General features: G+C 37.7%; 1 protein-coding gene across 1 annotated transcript in view; it reads left to right on the top strand.

The window, feature by feature from the left end:
- The first annotated feature begins 434 nt into the window (after window positions 1-434).
- The window catches only part of LOC108578920, a 71,410-nt gene continuing 45,634 nt past the window's right edge, over window positions 435-26,210 (top strand). The window contains 4 exon segments of the mRNA XM_017942338.1: window positions 435-577; window positions 3,885-4,132; window positions 5,734-5,930; window positions 6,178-6,492. Coding sequence (XP_017797827.1) covers window positions 435-577; window positions 3,885-4,132; window positions 5,734-5,930; window positions 6,178-6,492 — 903 coding nt within the window.

The raw sequence follows: 26,210 nt of genomic DNA on the forward strand, positions 1-26,210 counted from the left end.
TCTGCTTTTTGCTCGGAAAAAGTGGAACAGAAACTCTTGAAATATTAGAAACAGCGTACAAAGACGATGCTATGGGGAAAACTCAAGTGTGGTTTTCCCGTTTCAAAAATGGTGAAATGTCAATTGATGACAAACCTCGTTCTGGTCGTCCCTCCACGGCCCGAACACATGAAAATGTTGAAAAAATTCGTGAAATCATCGAGAAAGATCGACGACGGACTATTGAAGAAATTGTGGAGCTGTTGGGAGTGACTTTGAGTTCAGTTCAGCGAATTTTGACAGAAGATTTGGGAATGAAAAGGGTGGCTGCCAAATTCGCGCCACGACTGCTGACTGCTGAACAAAAACAAGGTCGCGTGGAAGCATGCTGTGCTTTGAAAGAAAAGTCCCAAAATGATCAAAACTTTTTTTTGTTTCATCGAATGAAAAGGGACATGAAAGGAAAGCATTTTGCTGATGTTGCTGAGGTGAAGAAAAAAACGACGGAGGCGCTGTCAAGCATTACAAAAGATGAATTTAAACAATGTTTTGAAAAATGGAATAAAAGATTAGACAAGTGTTTTAGTGCAAGTGGAGGGTACTTTGAAAGGGATTGAAGGTTTGTGCTTAAAATTTGAATAAATAAGTTAAAAAAAAAAATAAGTTCGGTTTCATTTGGGTACCCCCTCGTACACTTCCCTAATTTTCGCTGACAATAAGATCCGCCTACGTTGGATAAGAAAGCTGCTTTCGTGGATTTTGTAGTTGCGTTGTCATAATTTCGCAATACTTGTCATAAACAGGATAGACTCATATTGAAATACTGAATTATGTATATGTCTGAAGGTTGAAATAGAATGACTTTAGTTTTTCTTTAATCACTTGACTCTTATACAGTTTTTCCTTTAAATTCTATTTATTCGTTAACCTATATATTAAGCTTATGATAGCGATAGTTATACATATACACTTACATGTACCATGTTCAATCACTTTTATATAAATGACTTATACAAATAATTACTAGTAAGAGAATTCTATCTATAATTTGTATTAACAAATGTTGCCATACAAACTTGCTTTCAATAGTCAATTTTACAAACAAAGTTTCAGAATAATTTACTTTCAAATAAGAAAAAAGAACGTCACTTTTATCAATAGAAAATCAATAGAAAAATGAATTTTTTGTAAACTCTTAATAATAATTACATAAAATAAACCTAATTCTACAAATTAAAAAGTACAATTTTCAAAGCTCAATTTAAACAAAATTTTTAACGATATTATAAGAATTGCATTGATATTTATTTAACATTATCCAAACGAATTTGCTGTTTCTACTATAAGTTCTCCTATTAAGCATTACGTACATCGATTCGTACATGCGAATTTCAAGTGGGTACATAAACAAGAAGGAATCTTGGCCGAAGGCATGAAGATGGTAATTTTAAACAGTTTCCGCGAGGCTGCAACAATTTATAGGACTTCTATAACGGCAGATGCTTTCGAAGTTTCGAAATCTCGTAGGTCTTCCCACGAAAGTGATCGCATTACTCGCATACGTACATGCACACACTCGCTTCAATTTTGATCTCACCAACGAGATAGGAGTTTCTATCACTTTGCATAACCATGCTAGAAAAACGAAAATGCAATTTTTTTCAATTTCTAAATCCTCCCTTTTATTCGAATAAGAAAAAGGGAGAAGTTAGAAAGTTCGTATCTAAATGCAGATAGAATTTTTAAATATACATTATGTGGATAAACATTGAGGTTTGAAATACTTTTGTTGTTTTTAATAACAGGACAAAACGTGACAATACTTTCCTCGAGATTGCGTTATGAAGTTTCAGTATCGATTGAAAATGTTGATACTATGAATTGAGGATGATTTCTGGATTTACAAATTCACAATTTATATATTTCAAGAGACAATTAAAAATAATATCATTATAATAATTTTATCATTTATATTTTACTAAATATCCATACATATATGTTTACAAGAATTTTTCAATTCATATATTTTCTGCAATGCAAACTTTTATCATAACATATGGAATAAAATTTACTTGAACCAATAAAAAATAAAAACTTATTACGTTTTATAAAATATTTTAAAATATGGAAGCACCTATTGCACTTTTTCAATAAACAATATTGTAAACCACATTATTTTCCATCATATGGAATATTTGGCAAAAAGATAATCAAATCGGAAAAGAATTTCAAATCCACCATAAAGAACAAACTAAAGAGCAGCAAATCAATACTTATCTACTATCAAAAGTACTTAAAATATATTAAATGATGTAATATGTTGTTTACTTAACAAGCATTTTTGCGCCGCAATTAATCAATACTACTGGTTAATTCAACTTAGAAAAAAAAAACAGAAACTGTATTATGACAATGAAACAATTTTTTATTAATATATATACGTTACTTTATCTGCTCTATCAATATACCCAAAAATTAACCTATTTCATCGAATCAAATATAGCCATCGCTATTAACACCAACCAAGATATTACAAATTTCAGTCATATAACTGAACGGAGTAATGGCTAAGAAAAATAAATTTCACGTAATATTACAAAATTAAGCAATACTTTAAATTAAAGAAAGAGAAAATTCTTTTCCACATTTAAAAATTTACTGCTTGCTGCTACTGTTGTAGGGACGTTTACACCGCAACGGGAACGGTGTCATTATGTAAAGTATAACGCGTTTCACGGGACGGAAACGTGATTGGTGGATAACGCGTGCGACAAGACAAAGACGGATAACTGGTCTTCGTCTTTCCCTTCAACGATTCGGAATAATCAACGTGAATCGAGTGTGCCACTCATCTTCGCCACATCCAATTTGCCGCAAGTGACTTCCAATTACGCAGTATCGAGGAATGAAATTCGGGTGAAGGTTGAGATCGTTTGTCATGTGCGCCGTTCTATTCGCCAGGCGTCTATGAATATTTACGATGAACCGACGAACGGGCTGCAGGTTCTTTGTTGCGCGACGCTTTAGGGGAAAAAATGACGAATGTTCGACCCCGTTCAACCACCTCGTCAACGTGCACGCTGATAACGGCTTCGAAAAGAAAATTCTTTGCGTATCGTGAAATTGAGATTTTTGGCAAGTGTGTAGAGAGTCTGTGGAAGAATGCCATTTTATACAGGATGTAAATGGAAAAGAGGATGTCCTCAGCGCGTCCTATGTCACATGGGGTACATACATATGTATATCCCACGCTGAATTTTTTGTACAGATCGTTTGATATTTACGTGTATTGACTTTAATTCTATAAATATGATGTAAGATTACAGAAGTGACTTAATGTTAGAATAGGTGTGACAGTGGCGTGCATGCGTGCAACATTGATCGTAGCGTGCGTGCGACAAAGGGCGAGAAAGAGGTAAGACATGAATTATCTCAGAAGTAAATCTGGCGGTTCAATCTGAAAATATGACAAACCACCAAGAGCTTTTTTTAAGGGAATTGAATCTTGCAAAGAGAGAAAAAGAGCTCATAAGTAGAGAAATTGATCCTTTACGTCGGGAAAATGAAATTTTAAGAAATTTGCTTCATTCCATGTAAGTGTAGGTAGCGCTGAATATAACTGAATATAACAACTATTGGTGACATTTCAAGTGACTTTTATAGCGCAGATAGCATATTTTCCATATGAAAAAAGTGAGCAAAATTATTTCAAATAAGTCACGGTTTAGATAATGAATGTACGAGAATTCTTATGATTTCCAAAATTAAAGGCAAAGCGCTCGATTGGTTATATTTAAAAGCAGAACACGTAGAGATGGGCGTCGAAGAATTATTACAAAACATTAAAAAAAATTTTTTTATCATCTGCCTAATAAATTAATATTAAGAATGAAATTTGGAAACAGGATTTGGAATGTGGGTGAGAACTTCAACGAATATTACCATGGTAAACTAAATTTGGCTAACCAAGTTAGAATTGAAGAGGAAGAAGAAATAGTGGACCAGACTGCTCACAAAGTTGCTCTATGTGAAGTTGTCAGGCAAACGGGAGCACAGAGCGATATTGTAGCAGTAAACTACGCCGACTCAAGCAACGATTCTGTAGTGGGGCACTGTATGAATGTAGTAGTGATCGCCCGGCCTAATCGTAAGAGTGAGAACTATGATTCGAAGATAAGCACGTGTTAAAAAAAGTAATCGATAATACGAAACGCCTTACAAATGTATCAACCCTAGGAGCCTACACTCCCACTACATACTACTGTTGTTTCCCACTCCATTTACTATTGTCGATGTCACTTGCTCCGACTGCTGCTCTCGGCTCTGCTCGGAGCAAAAAAAGCGCTCTTGCTACAGAAATGGCTGCCTGAGCGGCCCTGGTCTACGTGTGTATTGCCCGTGGTTGTGGCGATGAACTTTCGAGCGTTCTGAATGTTTGCACGATGTTGTGTCGTCTAGATACTGGTTCGAAGGACCACCCAAATGATTGGGACTTGTAAAAACTGATCTATGGTATCGCGTGATATGAGTTGAAGTCGTGGTGGTTGAACGACTACTCGACGACTCAACTCTCCGACGTCGCGTCTCCGACGTCCGTGAGAGGGATGTTTGTTGGGACACGCTGATTGGTTAATGGTTAACGATTGCATTTGCCAATCAACGTGTCTAATATCGTCTTTACCGCCCTTCCAGTGCGCCCTTAGCGCGCTGTCACCTTGGAAGGGTGGGAGACGGCCGCGAGGGGTGGGCGGAAGGTCCCAAAAATCTGGAATTTCCTCCGGGTGACAAATCGGCAAGCGGACCTAGTGACCCTCGCAGGATGTAATTAGACCCGTGCAAGCAATAAACGAAAATCCTGAACTGAAAAATAACCGTTCCCGGTCGATCGTGCCATGAACCGTTTCTACGGAAAACCTAACAACGTGATCAGGCACGAATGCATTGTTTCAATACATCCTCATCACAATCCGAGTTTTTGAGAAAATAACATTAAAATCGGACACTAGGAGGAATTTTGCTGGAAGTGCAAGATCAGTTATTAAAACTGACGTGATGAAAGAAGAGCTTTAACTGTAATAGAGGACACATGGTCAACGCGCGAACTCTTCAAAAGAGAGATAAAAAATCATGTTTCGTGTGCGGTAAGTTAAGACATACATACAGGGTGATTCTTTAAACTAGATATTTACACCGGAATATCTCGTAAACCGTTGAAGATATGAAAATATTGTTACGATAGAAGGGTTGTTTGGTATAGAGAGTGACATTGTATAATGCAAATAGTTATTTTTGCAGATAGAGTAATGGGGAAGATTTCAGGGTCAAGTTAATTTTTTTTAATGAAATAGTATACATTTTTATCCATAATACGTATGTTAAGATGAATTTAACGGTCTGTCACACAAGGTCATTGAATATAAGTAGGGCAGAAACACAACAACCAAACAGACAGCCTAGTTCGAGCCCGTAGCACGATCACGTAGAGTTCTTCAGCTAACCGACGCGACGCGACGACCCACAATTCACGTTGACTTGACTCTTTAGGATTTTGCTAACTTATAACCTTCTAATACATAAATCACCTTAAACGCTATCGTATTATGAACGAAGATGTGTAATATTCAATTTAAAGAAATTACTTAACTATGACATCTCTCCCATTACTCCACCTGCAAAAAAACTATATGCACCACATAATGTCTCTCTTCATACCAAATAACTCTTATAATAATCATTTTTTTCCGGCGTATTCAGTTAAAAGAAACACGTCGCCTAAAGACTGTAGGAAATCAGAACTACATAGATCCAGCGAAGCCGGTAGTGGTATCGCTTGTACTCCGCAAACTTCGACAGTTGGAAAACGTTCCCGGCTACGGATGTCATTGGAAAATACCTTCCGTGACTATTGCGTCTTAGTAACGGAAGAAAAGGAACAAGAATATTTTCTTGAGGCATTAATGAATTAAGGTAGCGCTATAAATCTTCGGCATTAATTTAATATCTAAACCCTTGATTAATTCCAATAAGGTATTGCTATATCTTGACGATATCTTGATCGCAACGAGTAGTATTTCCGATAATTTAGTTATTCTTAAGGAAGTATTAAACTTATGACTCGATATAAATTAGTATTAAAGTTCAGCAAATGTAAGTTTTTGAAGACAGAAATTGAGTATTTCGGCTATAATATTTTTAAAGATGGAATTACACCAAATGAATCATTTTGTAAAACAAATTCAGAGCTATTTAGAACTAACAGGTTATTTTAGAAAATTTATACCAAATTTTGCCTTGATTACAAAACCTTTTTATAATCTCGCGAAGAAAAATGCACCTTTTAAATTTGGTGAAGAAAAACTAAAAGCCTTCGAGATATTATACGATATGTTGATAAGCCAACTGATATTATCTATATATAATGCAACTGCACAGACAGAATTACACACAGGTGCGAGCTCATACAGGTATGGTGCAACATTATTGCAGCAGCAAGCTGACCGTCATATGCACCCAGTAATGTATTTTAGTAAACGAACCACTGATACAGAGAGTAGATATCATAGTTAAGAATTGGAGACGGTGGCAATAATTTGTGCGTTAGAAGAATTTCGGGTTGACTTGCAAGGAGTAAGTTTTACTATCATAACCGATTATGACGCCGCAAAATTAGCGTTAAGCAAAAAGGACATTAATTCCCGCATTAATCAATGGTGTTTGATTCTGCAGAATTATAATTATAAAATAGAACATCGTCCAGCACGTAATATATTAATTATTAAACCACTGCCATCTGAACAAGTGTTAATTTGTAGACAGTTACAAGACACTGTAATTAAGAAAATTTAGAAAGATATTGAAGTGCGTGAAAGTGATAGATTTGAATTTTGTAATGGTGTTATTTACAGGAAATACAATGACGGAATTCTACTTTGTGTACCCGAATCGATAATTAGTGAAGTAATTCGAACTTGTCACGATGATGTCAAACACGTGGGCGCTAAAAAGTTACTGAGTTGATCACTAAAATTTACTGGCTTCATAATATGTGTGTGCAAGTTAAAAATCGTATTGACAATTATTTTGTATGTTTGACTTATTCTGTACCTTCCGGTAAAATAGGAGGCGAACTTTTCATTTACAACAGGAGTACAAAACCGTTCGAAACTTTACACGTGGATCATTATGATCCTCCTGTCGAAGCAAATTATGGATTTAAACACATTTTCATCGTTGTAGGCACTTTCACAAAAGCCAAGAATATAATAAGGATATGTAAGATAAGGAGCATAACACACCTTGTGTGTATAAAGTTGGTGGTTTTGTAATGTTAAGAAATATGACCACACAAGGAGTGAATGAAAAATTATTACCCAAGTACCGTATGTTGTGGATAAAGTGCTAAGGACATAGAGCGCTTTCAGCTAAATTAGAAACAATTTGCCGGTGTTTTTTCGGATGTGGAAAACACTGTGATCGATTGAATAATAACAAGTTCCATGGTCAGAACGACCATTATGTGAGCATGGCCGAACAGTAAGATATAAGTACTTACCTTATATTTATTATATGTATATATATTTACCTTATTATTAGGTAAATATCGACCGCAACGAACGTGCGACAAGGGTAAAAGAGAGAAGAAATGGAAAGTCTTTTTGAAGGCAATAAGCTTAAAGGGGCAGCCGGAATTTTTACGGCGTAGAGTTCAGATATGGCCAGGGGCCATCCCCTACCTTTAATTTCAGGCGCATTGTGCTACACTTCGATTATTAATATAATACGTTCAATTAAATTTGTGCTGTTATTTTATTGTAGTTCCTACCCTATAATGACAAAATTTTTAACTTTTCTCTAGAGCACTCTAAACGTTACATCTTCTTCTTAGTAATAGTAAATTTGTGACTAAATACACATATATTATAAGCAAAATAATGCAGAATGTGTGAAACTGTTAATTTGATCAGCATGAGTATGACGTACGTGATCTGAACCGAAAGTTACTGAAAATTAGTACGGTAAAGAGCATATAAATAGAAGGTAAAATAAAGTTAAATATTTCTAATTGATATCTTTTCGAAAATGCATATTTGATCAGAGATGTGATGTTGAACGCTTTATGCTATATTTCAGAAAAACGCATCTGCTATTGCCTGATAATTCAAAAATAGATGACAGTTTTGATTTTTTTAAATAGTTAAAATTAATTTGCTACTAAACAGTAAACTGTACGCTACTGTACAGTTATTTCATTATTCTGTTGGGTTTTTTTTTTTCTATATGCTTATATGAATTGGAGTAAAATTTAAATAGAGTAAAACTTAAATTGTAAGGGTGGTTTTTCGTAACACTCTTTATTAAAACCGTGGATTCTAGGTACAAATCGCCGGGGATGTACAAGTGTAGGCGCGACTCGGGCGGTCTTCAGTGAGAAGTCGCGGACGCGGCGATTGTCACGGGATATTACGCCGTGACACGGCCGGATTTTCCAGGGGGAGGGGGGGAGGGAGAGTGTAGAGAAGGAAGAGAAATTGTCGTCTATGAACCCGCGAAGGAGACGTCTGTTTTCTCGGGGCAGGGTGTGTGGGAGAGTTAGGAGGTGACCTAGAGGTGTCGCTATAACCCGCGTAAGAGCGTCTGTCTCTAGGAGGCGGGTGGGTAAGGATGACGTTGGGGGTAGAAACAGGACGGAAAACCCGGTCCTGGAGTCCTCGTTCGTACCGTACTGACTTTTTTGCAAGGCACTGAGTGTCGTCTGTAAACCCGCGTAGGAGACGTCTGCTCGGTGTTTGCTATGATAGTCTATGTTCGGCTTTCCCGAAAAGACTGATTTCTTACGGCGAAAAGCCGTCTTTTATATGTTTTACTGGAGTTAGGCCCGACTAATCAGGGCGGTCAAGCCTTTTCGCAGGTTCGGGGGAGTGCGAGCCGCCATCCCACTATCTGAGGCTACGGGGGGTCGCGTCGTGCGTGGCTCGGGGCGCGTCGTATAGTTAGGCGAAAAATGCTTATGCTACAAAATTTGAATTGAAATTAGAAATTTTTGAATTCCATCTCAGCTAGAAAGAAGAGATAATACAGATATATAATAACAGACTTTACTTTACAGTGAATTGAATATATTGAAAATTTGTTAGAATGTTCATTTGACAATTAAATATGCATTTTTCACGCTATTTTAATGGAACACTTACATCTTCTGTAGATTGGGAATGGAATAAAATAACTTGAGCGTAAGTACTCTGTTTATTTGTAGACATTTCATTGTGGTATTTCTAACTTTCTATGTTCCCAACTTGTGTTTCGTACGAACTCTCGAATATATAAAGTATCTTGCATAAATATTATGGGAACACAATGACACTTTCATCGATTCAGCATGGACATTTAATGGCCTCGGGGTGCTTCTTTTCTGGAGAGAACCTCGACAACCTTATAGAAAGTAAGGTAAAGTATTCTTTCATTTTCCCTCTTTCTTTTTATTTTTAGAATACTCACGATCTTTTTCTGTTTTTTAGAATAGTCCATAAAAATGTTTATAAAAATTGTTAATAAATATCTGCAGTGTTTTAAATTTGCTTTCTTTCGAAAAGCAGAATTTTTTTACCAAGGATTCTACAGACTTTATAGATAATAATATGTACCATTTTATTGAAAGACATCGGTTTCTTTTTGTTACGAAGAATTTCATTGTAATATCTATATAATGAAATGATAAAGAAACGATAAAGAAGTTGGTGATTTTACAGATAACAAGATGTAACGTAATTCTCTCTCGAAAAATGCAACTTCTTCTTTGCTAGGAATTTCATTTACTTTGTAAAAACGGAGCATTACTTTAATCTACAGAATGTCTTTTTCGTCAGAAAACCAATGACCACAGTACGTGTAACATAGTTTCCTTTTACAAAATATACCTTTCCGATTTGCTACAAATGATAATAAGGACAAAGCAACCATGATAGTGTTTTGTACAAGAATGATTGCAGAGAAAGAAACAGTTAATGCCATTCTCTTTTCAAAAATGCTATTTTCTTTTTATTAAAAACCTCATTAACCTTATAGAAAGTAAACTACAATACTATTCTGCTTTGTGGAAAATGTCTCTATTATGAATATTTTATTTCATTTTGTAAAATGTAATTTTGTTCTTACCACAATATTCTAATAAAAAGCTAACGTTACTTTGTTGTGCAAAGTATTACCCATTTCAACTCTAAAATTCTCAATGACTTATGAGACGCAAGACCAAAACATATCATTTCATCGATTTATTAATTAAACATACATTGATTTATATATTAATTTGTTTTACATTCTTCGTGTCCGAACGCGTTCTCTTTTCTTCCAGATTTGTCGCACAAAATAAATACTTCCAAAATTTCATAAACAGTAGTCTTTTCCAAGATGTAATTGTTAAATCAAAATGTAATACATTTTCCGTTAAAACAACTAAATTTATCCTTCTCAAAGATCTTAACAACCTCATAAAATACATACGACCTACCAACTTCTTGTATCTCAAAAAAGTAACAAATTAAAAGTATCGAATAATAACATATTTTGAAAAACAACCACTTTGCTGCAGAATTTAAATTAATATTTCCATTTAGAGGACAATTTTTTCACTTCAGAAGTTAGATAAATGAAAGTTTACCTCCTGTTTAACACATTGTTGACCGGTCACGAGTTAACTCGTGTTTTCATGCCCAAAAGTTGTTGACCGGTCACGAGTTAACTCGTGTTTGCAACTTGCATTAGCTATTTCAATTTTTGAAACGCAGGGCAACATAGAATATTGCAAAAGCTTTGTTCATCGTGTTTAGTCGTGTCCGCTTTATTCTGAAAGAAATACTTTTCTTGGTATTTAGGTTCTCATCACAGTTCTACTTGTTTAGTCCTCGATGGGTATACCTGCCGCCCAACCCTTGGAATTTGTCAACATGTATTTCTATTGTATATATTTTCGCCTTTGTAATTAATCTCGGGAGCCGTTAGTTCGTTTTGTAACAGCAGTAACTTTATAACACTACGGCAATCGTAGTTTTTCGATTTAAGAATTTGCTTTCACTTTTTGCTTTTCTTTTATATTAAAAGTTATATAAAAGATACATATGTCCAAAGATTTATTTCAATTCATTATGTATAAATAAAGTTTATTGAAGTTTATTTAGATTGTTTCACTTCCGCATTCAATTACGAAATAATAGCCGGTGACATGAGATAGCTTCTGCGTAAAATTGCCGGTCAACGATGTGTTAAGACACTCAACAAATGTTTTCGGGTCTGTTTCTGACGAGAATACGCGTCTGTCTATACTCGCGTATGTCCTTACGACTGTTTAAGGTTATAAGGATATTAGGGGTGTGATAATGAAGTTTAAACGTGAATGAAATAATTCGTAGTAGACTATTTTAATGAAGCAGTTGAATGATGGATTAGTGGTGTGGATGATGTTCGTTGAACTAGAGATTATGATGTTTCTCTTTGCGGTCTGATGGTGAACTGATCTGCCTCACGAATTTCTGAGTCGAAGGGAATTCGTGAGCCGGTCTTGTCACCTGGTTGGTACGTATTTTTGCCAATCAGGTGATAGATCCACCGACACCCACCTATTCCGTGCAGGAGAGGTGGTGTCAGGGGAGGCGGAAGACGTTATGTGGGAAATTTAGCAACGTGGTGGAATTTCCGCCAGGCTTGGATCCTGCGGCCTGACCTGGTCGACGGTCATTGGGCCCGGTCTCGATGACCCTTTGGAAATTCACGTTTATGGCACATGCAATTAGTCGTTGAGGACGAAGAAACTCGAAGAAATACAATTGCAGGATAAAAATAAAGCGACTCTCAAAAACGACTTTACTGGCTTGCGTGTCATAAACGTGCTTGCAATTTGCACTTGGGATGTTATCCCTTGTACAAATTGCTAGCCACCCGTGCTATTCATGCCCGTGCTCATGCCCGTCAAAATCATGACAAAGGGAAGGCCAAGATCCCGTGGGTATGCCGCGGAACAGGGTCCTTGATACATTAAGAATCCTTATCAAGTCCCCCTACTTACTTCCCTCTAATCTACATTTCTACAAAAATAATGAAACCGCAACAATCACCACCATACAGATTTATTGTCAAAATCAAAACGCTTCTCTCGTCTCTGTGTTACGCGTCATCGAGGTTCCACTGTTGAGGATAGAGGCGTGAGACATCGAGATACGTTTGAATCTTGGACAAGGATGCGCGTCAAGTGATGACTGGAGTCTTGATTGATTTTTCCCGAGCGAAACAGTTCGCTATTTCTAATAAGACGGCTAGATGAGGCGAGGTCCCGGAAAAGTCGGGGGTGTGCGTCCACGACTATCCGGGGGACTGAAAGGAGGAAAAGAGAGCACGGGATACGTTGTGCACGCTAGTATATACCCCAGGGGTGTGATAGTCGTACGATGTATGGTTATTGGCCGGCTGGCGGAATCGATTCGCACGACGAGGGAGCCACAGATCACCCCGAAACTGAAACTCCCGCCGTACCACTACCCTCTCTTACGCCGGCACCCGACTCCCTCTTCTCCTCGCCACCACCCCCAGCAGACCAGATCGCACTTCCATCCGTCGGCTAAATACTTTATTAGGAAGTTATACGCTTTTCCCTTGACGATTCAGATTCGAATTCAGCCACGAAATGCGAACCGACCTATCGACGGACGAGAATCTCGTCTTGTATGAGCTCCTGAAGGAGCTTGAGGGGTTGAGGGGAGTTTTGCGAATATTGGTAAATGTTGTTAGGGACTAAGCGTGTTTCTGGAGGTTTCTGAATAATTTCAATTTTTTTTAATTGGAAATGATTACGTTGCTCTATTGGTTATTGTAATTTAAAATGAGTTAATGGTAAGGTTAGGTTTCTTAATTAAGAATGACTTAGATCAAATGGAGGCTAAATTAATGATTTCGAATTTTTGTTATGAAAGTGGAAAAAATTTTATCAGTGGAATTTAAAATGATGGGGCTTATCTTAAGGATTGTTTCAACATTTAAGAACAACAGAACTGTTTCTGTAAACATATGATATTGTACCTTTTGTTAATCCAAAAATAAGTGAAAATAATCACAAACAGATACCTAAAATAACCGATAATTTAACCTATTTTCGAAGTCAGATTTCATATTGAAAGAGCTATCGTTGACCTAATTTGCGTCTAATACCCAAAAACTGTTTCACATTTCTACAAAAATTTAAATAACATACCACTTGTTACACGACAAATAAATTCTTACCTATGTAACTTCAAAAAGCCATAAAATTAATAAATAATTTACCTAACACTCGTCATTTTCACTTTTTTGATGTTGCGTACTGAGATATGTTTTCGTACGTTCAATTAATCTTGTGCGACTGATCTTCCGTGATCTTCGCGGATTAGTGCTAAAATTTTCTTGGTCAGTAGAGTTTGATGTACTTAATTGAACCGTGAGCCCCGATCAACACCCAGCCACCTTGTGCCTCATACAAGTAGGGTGTACCCAAAAGACTCTTGTGGTACGAAATAAGATAGTCTTAGACGAGGCCCAGTCAACACCCAGCTATCTCGCATCCCGAATCGACGATAATGAGGCCTTGTCAACACCCAGCAACCTTGTATCATCGTGGAGATACACAATACTAGAAATGGATCACTTAATTCTGTTGAGCTCGGTCAACACCGCCACTTCCGGGTTTTGAATGAGAGTCGCTCTTCGCTTGTCTCTCCTCCCTTGACGATATCGAACGTTATCCCCTGCGCCCTAATTAAAGTGTTCCTATCTGCTTGCTAGCAGCAAGAATCCTACTCGGTCTAGCGGTAGCCCCGCAAATCCTCGACGCAACGATGCGATGTAATGGACGACGAACGTTACAGAGGAGTCAACGAGCTGCGTGCCGCTACACACGGTAAATATGCATACAGATCTCTTTATTCTAACTTGTAACATTCTATGAAACAAACTCATCTCTAATCATTACCTTTAGAAGACACGATCAATCTAGATTACTGATTTTCAACCGGTATGCCGCGAGAGGTCAAGATGGTGTGTTCAAGATTTTTGAATACAAGTTAAAAACATTAAAAATGTAACGGAAGAAATATAATTTTGTTTTATAAATCAGTGAAAAATGTATACTTTTTTGACAGATTGACGAAAAAATATAATATATTTTTTGGTGTGCCGTGGGATAAAAAAGGTTAAAAATCACTGATCTAGATCCATCATTAACCGATTAAGACTAGACAAGTATTAAATACTCTCGAATAGCCTACCAGAATTTCTTGAAAATGAAAATGAATAGACTACTTTTCGCGGGACTAGGCGGCATTTCCGACGACGTAAGGGAGACAACGGGCTGAAGTCCAACTCAGAACCAGCTAACGCGTGCGCGTAATTTCCAAGGACTAGTTCAATTCCGTCGAAATCTAGTCTAATATCATAGAGTGTAATACCAGGTGGATACGGGGTCAATTGCGCGGCAATACCTCCGACGTATACAGAGTTTGTCAACCTTCTCATGTTTGCGGATCCGTAAGTAATGCGAGAAGCCGGGCATGCATACGGGGCGAAATGGAGAGGCGAAGAGGAGAGACGAGCGAGAGGAGATCCGTCCGCGTGCATCGGCAATAACGACCGGCTGGGGAACACACGAAGCGTCAACACGAAGTTTGCCAACGTCCGCCCGATCCATCAGCTCCTGTGGCCCCAATCGATCTGGATCGCCTAATTGTCCGTGCCTCGAATCGGTCTGCAGCGTCTTAGAGCGTGCAATTTGGAGACAATCTCCGTTCGACCAGCTCGAGCAGCCTTTGTCTGTCGTCCCGTTGTCGAGCATCGATTCGTGCGCCGCTTCTGTCTCTCGTCTTCGGGCTCTCTCTTCTCCTTCTCCTCCTCCTTTAAATTCAATCTCAAGTAATCACGTAGTCGTGCGTGAACCGTATTCCTCCGCGCTTACTGGCGTGCACGCGCGCACGCCTTCCAAAACGCCGCGCTGTGGAATTGGTATTCTGTAAACGAGGGACGTAGCCGTTCGTTCTTCGTGCACGCTACGATGAGTCATTGAAGAGATACGATTTTGGTGCCACGATGGTTCCCGAGCTTTGTGTCGATGTGGTAAGACACGGTGGAACTATGGTGGCAGAGAAATGAATATAATCGAATGTACTGGTGATAGTTTAATAATAAATAGTAGTATTTTGGGATAGTATATTAGGTAGTATGTCGCGGTTCAAGTAATTTGTTGTAGGTTATTGGCATCGGTAATCATTGGTTGGTAGTGTTTTATAAGAACTTTGTTTGTAAGTTGGTTAGGTGCATATACTTCCAAAATTTCTATGTAGATTATATCCGATCTTAAGAAGCAGGCAAGAGGTCTCGAAAACGTTTTTGGTATCTTTTGTTGCACGAAATTTGCATATACATATAACTGATTCTTGTTTGCTTTGCTCTTTACATTTTAACGGTCAGTAATTTTATTAGAAAATCGGAGATTGCGTTAAATAATATACATTCAAGTTAAAGATCTGTGAGTGATAATGAATGTGAAGATATGTAAATGAAAGTATTCATTAGAAAGTAGATATTCATTATGAAAGTATTAATTGCACAATGCTATCTTCTAACTAGAAGATATTAAAGTGTATAAAATGGCTTTAGATTGAAGAATTAAGCAATATGCTTTATAAGTATCATAGAAATGAGAAAAACAATGTTATATAAACATATTGTTAAGATGGTATTGTGATCCATGCAGCATCGCATTGAGAACAGGTCCCGTTCGCGGGAACGAACTCTTTGTGATCGGCCCTGTGGGTGGAGGGGGATGCAGAGCTGTTTGGAACTGTTCGCGAAAAGAAGCAACATTGTATCCACACTGGAGCTCGCTAATGAGGTCACTGCTCACAAAAATGTCTGCACTGCCGGCGAATATGGTTCGCGATCTGTTCGTGACCTGTTCGCGAGCACCAGTGTGAACCCGGCATAATCGAAAGAAAGAAATCCGGCGCATGTCTTCTTTGGCGTAGCTTCGGTGTGAGTCGGATGCGTTGTGTACGGGAGAGTCGTAAATTAAGTCTTTTTATATACATACTTTATATTGTAACTGTCGTGCATTATCGGAACTAATTTTCACGAATAAACACTGTCACATGTCTAAAAATATTTCTTTAAAAACTTACGTCAAAAACATTACACATGAATCGGTCGAAACATTAAATATACATATATCAACCATATCTTTATTTAAATTAGACAAAATCGGTATGAAGTTCTTATTGTTATTTATCGAATACCAAATTAAACCTTGCAATAATATCGAATTTGTATTACCAACAGTAAACAGCAGTGAAACATAAGATATTAGTAAGAACTATTTTCTTGTTTTTTTTTTTATCTTGCACAAGTATTTTTGGATACACAATACTTTTTCCTTGTTGCCACTCGTAAAACACTGCTACAATTTGAACATTTCATTTGAAGGTACCCTGATATTTCTGGAAATTTTAGAACGGAGCAATGCTGCATTAAATCACAAGTAACATAAACTTTAGAGTGGGATTGCAACAAAATAATGAAATGTGTAAGTATTAAACGGACATGAATACTTTACGAATACACTCAGATGAATTTCACCTAGAAATGTGATTTATTGAAGATGTAATTTAAAAAGAAAATTGATCTACAAAATAGCTAAGAAAAGTATAAATTAGCAAGATTACTGTCACATACATTGTCTGAAAGAATGCTTTGCTTAATTTGAAACATGAATTACTTTATCCTGACAGAAGATGAGAATATCACATCTTAATATTAAGATAGAGAGAGTTTAAATCAAAAAGGATTTTCCATATCACAGACGAAAGCAAGTTTACACCCAAAGAAGATCCTGGTGAATGTTTAGTGGGATATGCAAGGAGTTATGCACTTTAAACTACTAAAATCTGATCGAACTAGAATATATTACGAATAATTATACCAGTATATTACGGTATACCTACTGGTTATACGAGAAACACGACTTTTCTTAATAAAAGAAATATTGTAAAAAATTTGATTAAGAAAGAATTATTTTTCAAATTCACTTACAATTTATTCCAATAATTCTGTAACATTATTAAAACGTCAAAAAAAATATTCTACCTCTTCCAATAAAACAAAGTAAATTTATGGATAGAGAAGATTTCAAGATTACTACATAACTGACAAAACACGATAGATTTTTAAAAAGTTGGAACAATTCTTCTTATTTAATGATACTGTTGGAATTCACCGATACGATGGACACGTTTCTTACGGTACGATTTTTGATCTGAGGTTTATTGCACCCCTTGCTGGCCTGTGGACTCGAAGGAAGAAAATATGCACCCACGCTCAAGAGCGCCACAAGACTTTTCAATACAGTATATTCTTTCGTAAAGTTACCTTCACTATTAATTAACTTCACTAACTGCCTATTAACTAGATTACGGATTTCCACCATTGTTATATATACCATTAAACAACCTTTAAGAAACCACGTGTTGTCTTTTACAAATATAAAAATTCCAACAGATACTCTAAAGATAGAAATCCCACCACAAAAATCTAAAGGGAACACGCGTACATGGGACGACTTGATAGTTACAACGCTCCTAATTGTTGAATGAAACAATAATGCTGAGCAATAATAATGCTTTCGAGGGTTACATAGCACCGCTAAAGATGCTGAACACGCGAGGCCATCGACTATCGATTCGTTCTATTGGCACTTGAATAGAAGTGCAATAGTTGCTGTTGCTCGCTTCGGAGAGGGCGTAGAAGCGGAATTCGAGTAGTAATTTAAGCACGGTGAATTCGCAATGGTCGTTACAATACGCCGCGAATGCAGTTTAATCAAATATGTATTTACCTGGTAAATAATCTAGTGTATAATTACTAATTACTCCCGGAGATATTATACGAGATACATTACGGATCGGTTGGATATTCGTATTTAACTGCAACATCCACAATTACGAGTGCAACGATCGATACTCCGTTAATTATGGCGTTTTATTGTTGAATTTTTGATGGGTTATTTTGGTTACCTCGTTTTAATTCTTCATGCTCCTTGTCTCGCCGGAAATCATTAACTTAAATCTGTAGACTTACCTGAAACAAAAGAACGAAACACTCGTATAAGTACATAATATTCATGAGTAAAGAGTAAAAATATTTTAATTTACAGTTGCATCAGTTGGAGAAAACTATATTATCCCTATGGAATGTTGATATTTGTATTTTCGATGACCTCGTACTTAAATGATTCTAATAAATTTATTTATCATAAGGGATAACATTTTCTCGAGTTTTTATACTTCTTGGTCTTACTATGAAATTAATAAGAATTTTAAACGCAATATAAATAGTGTGAAAAAATCTTTAGATAGGCAGATATTGTACTGAAATGAAATAATCGAAACTACTTTTTACGACTATTCCTGCATAACACAAAACATTATAACGAATTATATTTATCACTAATTACATTTATTTGGTGGGAATTATTTTTGTGGCCTTCGAAAGTCACGTAATTAAAATAGATGAAAATGGCTGTCGGTGATAATGATGATAACGTAATAACGACATAAAACACGTCACATATGTATGTACTACATGTCACAGAAGTAATAAATATACGAAGGAACGAAATATTTATTATAGATTTAAACTATAAAATAAAGATAGCAATGGTTTTTCGAAACTTGTTGATTAATTCAAGTGACATAGAAAGTTGTGATACTATTTGTATAACATAATCTATTCTGAAAATGAAAGGAGTCTACAGTAGATATTAAAATTTATGCAATAATACAACAGCTTATAATTTTATTTTGATGTTTGTTTAAACATTAACAATTCATTTTACTTTTACATCGAAATAAAATATCCATTTCAAATACTTTCAAACTGCCCTAAGCAAAAGGTATGAATTGATGTAATGCGAAAATCAGTTTCATTTTATCCACGCAGCGATTCAAATAATCGTAAACAAGAAAAATATGAAATTACCCCTCAACGACGTTAAAAACAGCGCGATATAAAGCGTTCGTACTTTCTCTGAATTCGTTCGAATGATCTCGTGTGAAACAGAAGAGCCGCGCGAAGCCCGTAAAGAGCTAAAAAACATAACATAATAAAGTGAAGCGTTCCCCGTGGACCTCGTCAAAGATTCAACCGGTTGCACAAAGGGCTGCTGGACGAGCTCGAAAATTTTCAAGCTCGTGATATCAAATAAAAATTGCTCAAGTGCAACATGCACCATACAAAAATTCTATAAGTTTCCTGCCACCTTATAAACAGAATTTCGTACCGTTCCAGGGTATAAGAAACAATTCGACGTACCAATTTCGACAAAAATGTACGTACATTGCAGAAACACCGGTGTTCATTCTGCATCGACAAAGAAAAAAAAGTCATACTTGCATTCTGACTACGCGAACAGAGAACGGGTTGAGGGAATACAGCATACGGAGAGCGTCCATTTTGGTTCCGTGGAACGAGACGCGTGAACACGAGTCGAGTGTCTGCTTAACGCGAAACGTAAGGCCGTTGAAAGTTGTATAAAAGGCAGGAACGGCGAACGTGCCAAACGGAAACACTCTCCGGGGACTTTTCCTGTTTTTCACGGCGCGTTAACAGATCGCATAAAGATTACTAATGGAATCCATACGAGCGTATAAAAGTTGTTCGCCGTTGGCTGGCTGGCTGGCTGGCTGGTTGGTTTGTTGGCTAGCTGGCTAACGTTCCCAGAAACGCGTGGCCATAGGGGGGTCGGTACATTAGCGAGTTTGCACGTATACGGGCAGCTACATCAGAAATACGCGAGTCGGAGTGCATTTTAGCCGGATAGCAGCGTGGCGAAGCGAGTCTGGCTGATTGGAGAAAGCCCACGGGAGTCGTTTCGTTGTCGAGTCTTCGCCTCGGTCTTTTTACATTCTTATTCTACGTATCCCCTACCAGCCGTCCTCCTCCACCCCCTCTTTCCTTCTCCTTCTCTTTCTCAGCCTCTTTCACTGTCTTTTTCGTACAGCGTTCGCCAACCACCAGGATCGTTTTACGCGCCGGATACAGGTTTACACACGGTCGAACGTGTGTAAATGGTAGACGTGAGCTCTGTGCAGCCATCCGGATACGCTTTTCGTTTGCGCAAGAGCTCTTGAAAATTTTACACCGTTCTGAAGACGGTGAAACTGCGAGAGGGGAACAGAGAGGAAAGGACGAACGGAGAAGTTCGAAACGCAAGAGAGAGAGAGAGAGTACTGCAAGGTCCGTTCGAATTTCGCGTCTGCGACGTTTTAATAAATTAGGAAACATTCGGTCGCTACTCTCCCAGCCAGATGACTGAACCGGGAATCGTTTATGGTGCTTTCGGAATAAATTCGTTATTTTCCTCAGTCGGAACCCTCCGGTTGACCTTTCTGCGCGAGCGTTCGCGCGATCAGAGAGTAAATTTTACATTGGTCGGGTTGTCCGTAATTTTGTTAATATTTTAGTAGGCTGCGCTTGTTGAATTTTTACCAGGAACACTATTTTTGGTATTCTGACCAATCAATCGGCTTTTTCGTTTGCCGCAGTTTAGGACATGAACGCGAAAGAAGATTATTTTTGAGTTCGCGACGCGACGTTAGGATACTGTTTGACTTTTCGCATACTTCTGACCGGGAGAATTTAGTTTATATTACTTAATGTTCTAGAATTTTATTTCCTCCGCCCTCATTAGTCGAAGACGTGTCATAAAATTTGTGTTTCCTAAGGATAAGAAAACTTCTGTACACCGCATGGCAGATCAGATATCGCCGCACCCTCTCCAGGAAAGGGAGCGCTAAGAGCACACTATGGAAAGCTGTTCGCATTATTTATTAAATACGTTGATTGCTATATGTAATTAGAATTTTTTCAAAAATCGGTGCTCGAAAAATGTTGGTCGAGAAAAGTCCTCAAATATTTGACACGACATCACACACTTAACATTCGTTCGTTCATTCAGTCGTCACACAGTCAAGATGATAACACGTACAAACTCATTCGTTATCAACGATTCCAGCTTTACAATCCTGAACAAATTCCCCATTCTTAATTTGGCGGACAACACTCACGAACGAAATTTTAATTTGGATCGTGACACACATTCGCACTTGTGGCATATGTACATACAGAACGGGCAGGTTGCCGCAAGGAGGCACAGACACCAGCGAATCAGGTCGAAATTACTTTCAATAAGATGCCCAAATCAAGGAATTAAAAGAAAAGTTTGAAGAAGTCTTGGGGGAGCGATTAAAAATACTGCCGTGCTACGTATCTTTTATGAATCTGGCACAGTGAACAGCGTATGTTTGATTCTAAGCTTCGTTAGTCGTTTTTTCACTTAAATTATTTTTGATAATTTCCTGTGTTCCGATCTGTACTTTTTCGCAAGGTGTCTGTGTAATAATCGTTATTTAAAAGTTGACTCGCTTCGATTGAAGTTGTCAATTTATTAGTTCGAAACGATCAAGTTTTGACGAACAGATTGAATTTGCTTTTACGTATCCAGAACTTGTAGTGTAAGGGTCTGTTTGAAACTCAAATTCATTATGTATAACACGTGTTCCTAGTTGAGCTGCCTGAGCACTTGAAACATTCAAGTACTTCGACATTTGAACAGAGTAAAACTGTTTTTATGAGTTTAACACAGTACACTCGTAATCATTCTTTTACTATGGTAATAATTTTCAAGTTGCTTGGAGGTTATCTACAGCTAAATTTAAATGTGCGAAATTCGATTGAATTTGTACTTTAAACTTCGAACTCGTGATCCATGAGTTAATTGAACGCATACGTTATTTAGTATAATGTGGTACTTCTGTAAAATAAGTAACATCTTAATCTTGATATAATGTAATTAAATAAATCTACTCTTTTAAGACTGAAATAAATAATTTAATTTAATTACATAAATCTTAAACAATAAAACAAGTGCATTTTAGACTTTTCATAGAAACTGGAATATCAATATTTTCATTTGTTAATTTATTTATTTTGCACTGAAATAGCGATAAAATTTCACCAAATTACGTAATTCCCGACCGACGTAAGTAAAACTTTCTCGAGCAGCTCAAAATCTAATAAAAAATTACACGGCAATTGTAAAATGTGGTCGGTGGTGGGCATAAACATAACGATAAGCATGCTCGCACGGGAAAACACAGCTGAGTTATTAGCTCCCCGTTTGGAAAACAGCGAGCTCATGGGGGATTAATAATTTACAGGTTACATCAATTTCTTGAACGGCATATTCTCTTTGCCGGTACAATTAACGACGAATTGAGTAGCACAGAACAGCCAACGAAATTGACCTAATCACCTATGAAACTGGATTAGAAATTTCCTGGTGTTTGATGCTTGACTCTCACGATAGAAGCAAAGAAGCTTCGCTGTGCGTCCTTAATACGGCCGACCGCTTTCTTTCCGTCGATCGATTCCTTCCCTAACGTTCAAACATTACGTGACCATTGTACTCGAAAGTTATAGTCCGGTCTCTTTTCTGTTCTCCCTTAATTAAGTCGCTGTCTTGGATAATTTGAAAGTATATCGCTCGTTACGCTCGACAAAATTGCAACTCCTTACGTCGACGTTTATCGAACATTCAGGGAAACGAGTTCTTCGGATTCTATTTACGCCCATGAGAATTCGAGAAAATGGTAGTCTGTGAGAGATTAAAATGATGACATTAACAGAAGATAACTTGCTGTTAGATATGACTTTTGGTCTTTCTTTCTACGTTCGACAAGGAAACACGATGTCTGAAGTAATTAGAGGATCACTTTATGGCTCTATGTTCAAATTATGGTACTTTATGGAGACCATGTTCTCGTAAAGGGTGGATGGCTATCTTTGTTTGCGATCTTACTAACGTGACTCATTACCAAGGGTGGAATGGTAGAAAGTTTTTACGTAGATGTAATCAAGATTAATAATAAATTCAGGTTTTATGAAGCATTAGAGATGAGAAACCTTTCTTTCGAATCATTCTCCCTTTTTCAACTGAGCACTTGTCATTTTAACATGGCCGATATGTTGAATACGCAAATATTTCATAAAACTTATTGCACCAATTTTAATTTGCCCTTCTATTATATTAACTTCGTATGACAAAATGTGTTTTTTCAATTATTCAACGTGACAGTTGTTCGCATAATTGAGTAAAGGTAGATAATAACAGCGAATAGATTTGCGTATACATTTTTATTCTCACCAAATAAAATTCAAAAATATGTTTATTAAAATTGTAATCTATTACGGATAATATGTAGTAGGTATATACCTACAGTGGCGGCCAGCTACTTAAGACCGCTGGGTAGTTAAGGAAATAAACAGTGCTAATATTTTATTCATTGTATTTTTCGTATACTAAACTCATATGAAATACATTTTGAAGTATGTTATACCATAATAACGCAATAATTTTATTTACAACACTATTAACTACAAATATTTTTAACATTCTCTCAGATTAGGTCGTTATAACAGCGGACAACTACTTAAGACCGATTCGTGTTTTTCATTTTTTGCTTATTTTCACATTACATACAGTTGCATCAGATCCTTAGTTACCATCATTGTTGACATGGTTGCGATGGATCACTTCATTCAAGATCGCAAACAATTGTTAATCAGTCAACAATCATGAGTCGAGAGAAGAACATTACTCCTGAACTATGAATTCAAATTATATTATTGAGAGATAAGGGATACTCATTTTCGGCAATTGCTACAAAATTAAATATTTCCAAAACGGCGTGTATACAGGCAATGCAATTTATATCTAAGACAGGATCAGTTTGTAACGTGTCGCGTAAAAGAAGGCCTCGTAATACAACAGCACGAGAAGATCGCATTCTTCACAGCATCTCTGAAGCGGACCATTACAAAACAGCCGAACAAGTTCTCAATGAATCTGGTGTCGAAATTATCAGCAAAATTAGTGTTCGAACAGTGCGAAGAAGATTAAACGAATTTAATCTTATGGGTCGCATCGCTCGCAAGAAGCCACTCATTTCCAAACGAAACCGAAAACTTCGTTTACAGTTCGCTAAAAATCATCGCAACTGGACAATAGCAGACTGGTCAACAGTTGTTTTTACCGATGAGTCCAAGTTTAATAGAATGGGGTCAGATGGCAAATTGTATGTTCGACGTCGTGTCATCGAGGAATTTTCGCCAAAATGTATAAAATCAACCGTGAAAGGTGGAGGAGGTTCAGCGAACGTTTGGGGAGCGTTTACGTTACAAGTTGTTGGCCCAATTCATAGAATTGAAGGAATAATGGATCAATACAAATACATTGATATATTAAATGAGGTATTGCTCCCATTTACAAGAAATCAAATGCCAGATAACTGGGGATTTTGCAAGCTGACAATGACCCGAAACACACAGCCCACCTAACGAGTAACATGTCGATTAGTTTTTATCGCTATCTGAATTAGAGGCGAAAATTTGCCAGATTGGTTTTTTCCCGCAAACGCTCCAAAAGAAAAACTATATGTAGTTCAACTTATCTCCACACTCGTTCGACAGAGGGACAATTTGTGTAGTGCGTAATCTCAATTAGGAACGGAGATACTTCAGCTTGAGTTTTTCATGCTGAAGCTCTAATAGAAAAACTTGACTTATCAGTGGTTGGTCATATACAGGCAAGTCTAGAATCTAGGACAAGAACTGCCCTCTTAACTGTACCTTAAATCGAATTACTTTTTGTCAAATATCAAGACAACTAGATAGCATAAAATTTCAAGGCTGTCGATATTATTTTCCATTAAATGACCCAAATATCCTTTGCAATAAACTCCCACTAAAATACCATCCGCCTAATATAGGCAACGTTTCCTTGGGGGAAAGAAAGTAAAACGGAATCGAATAAAAGTGGCATTCGAAACAGCGTTACCGAGTATGGGGGAATCGAGGCTGGCGAATTTAATCGCGACTCGGTCTTAGACAATATCGGGGGCTGCGATATCGAATTCGTGCAATTCCGCTTTAAACATACAACAAAGTCCCAGGAGAGGGTTCAATAAAATTCGCGAAGAAAGAGGAGGCAGCGGGCGAGCGTCGAGAAAGTGAAGTGAGCCCCGTCCTTTGTAGCGGACCGTGTGTACTCCGTTATGGAATTCTTTCCCCTTTTGATATCATATTGCATTCATCTTGTCACGATAAGCCTCGAATAAGGGCTAGCATAAAAAGTGGCTTAACGTAAGCCGGATAGAAGTGACAGAACGCGGGACTAGAAACACGGCTTTTCTCTCTTTTTTTATCTACCATCCCTCTCCGTCTCTCCCCTTTCTTTTCTCCACGCCTCCTCCACCCTACGAGAAAAAAATTCCATGATTTTCTTCGCGTGCTTGCCAAATGGAGATACCTTTTACGAGCGGTAAGAAGCAAATATACCGCACCAATAAGCTCTCGCGACCAATTGAAACGAACCGCACATCGCTGTCTCGATAATGTGACCGCTCAAACAGCCGGAATATAACGCGAGAGGAGACGCTCGTTCCTTCTCGAGTGTGCTTCTGCACTGTCTATTTCCTAGCAGAAATTCCCCTGATTGTGCCGTTATACTTGACTCGAAAGGAGTTCTTTTAATTCCCTCCATAGCGTGTAACGCACGTTCGTTTCGTTGCAAGTGAAGGCGGTTTCTCCTGGAACCGAATTTATCGTTCTCCAACGGTGGAGGGGATACGGGTGGGACCTAACCCAGAAACTCATCGTCGTTGCTCGCGGTGAAATAGAAGTGTGCAGGACGCGGAATAAACGCGTTTTTTTCCACCATCCCCGGAGGTTCGGTAAGGACCTTACAATATCCAATTTCAAGAAAGAGGAGGAGGAGGATGAAGGCAGGCCACTGCAGCGAAAATTGTTTCGAAACGAGCTTGCCGGAATGTTGCTCGAACGAATGCTCGTCTGCGTCGCCAGATATCGTAATGACGGTGGCTGTGAATGCCGGCAGGAAGTCGCTATTGACGGCCATACGGAAAAAGTAAACGAAACGGGAGAGCGAGGCTATGCGCTTGGTTACGTGCTGTACGTGCGTCGGCACGAGCGCAGAGATTCGAGCTACGGGGATACGAAAAAAAAAAAAAAAAAACAAGGACGTAGCAAGAGGAGAAGAGGGAAGGAGACCTCTGTCGTTCCTCTGAACGGGTTGAATAGAGAAGCTCGATGGA

Source organism: Habropoda laboriosa, unplaced genomic scaffold (assembly GCF_001263275.1).
Source record: "Habropoda laboriosa isolate 0110345459 unplaced genomic scaffold, ASM126327v1 scaffold30, whole genome shotgun sequence".
NCBI classification, from domain to species: domain Eukaryota; kingdom Metazoa; phylum Arthropoda; class Insecta; order Hymenoptera; family Apidae; genus Habropoda; species Habropoda laboriosa.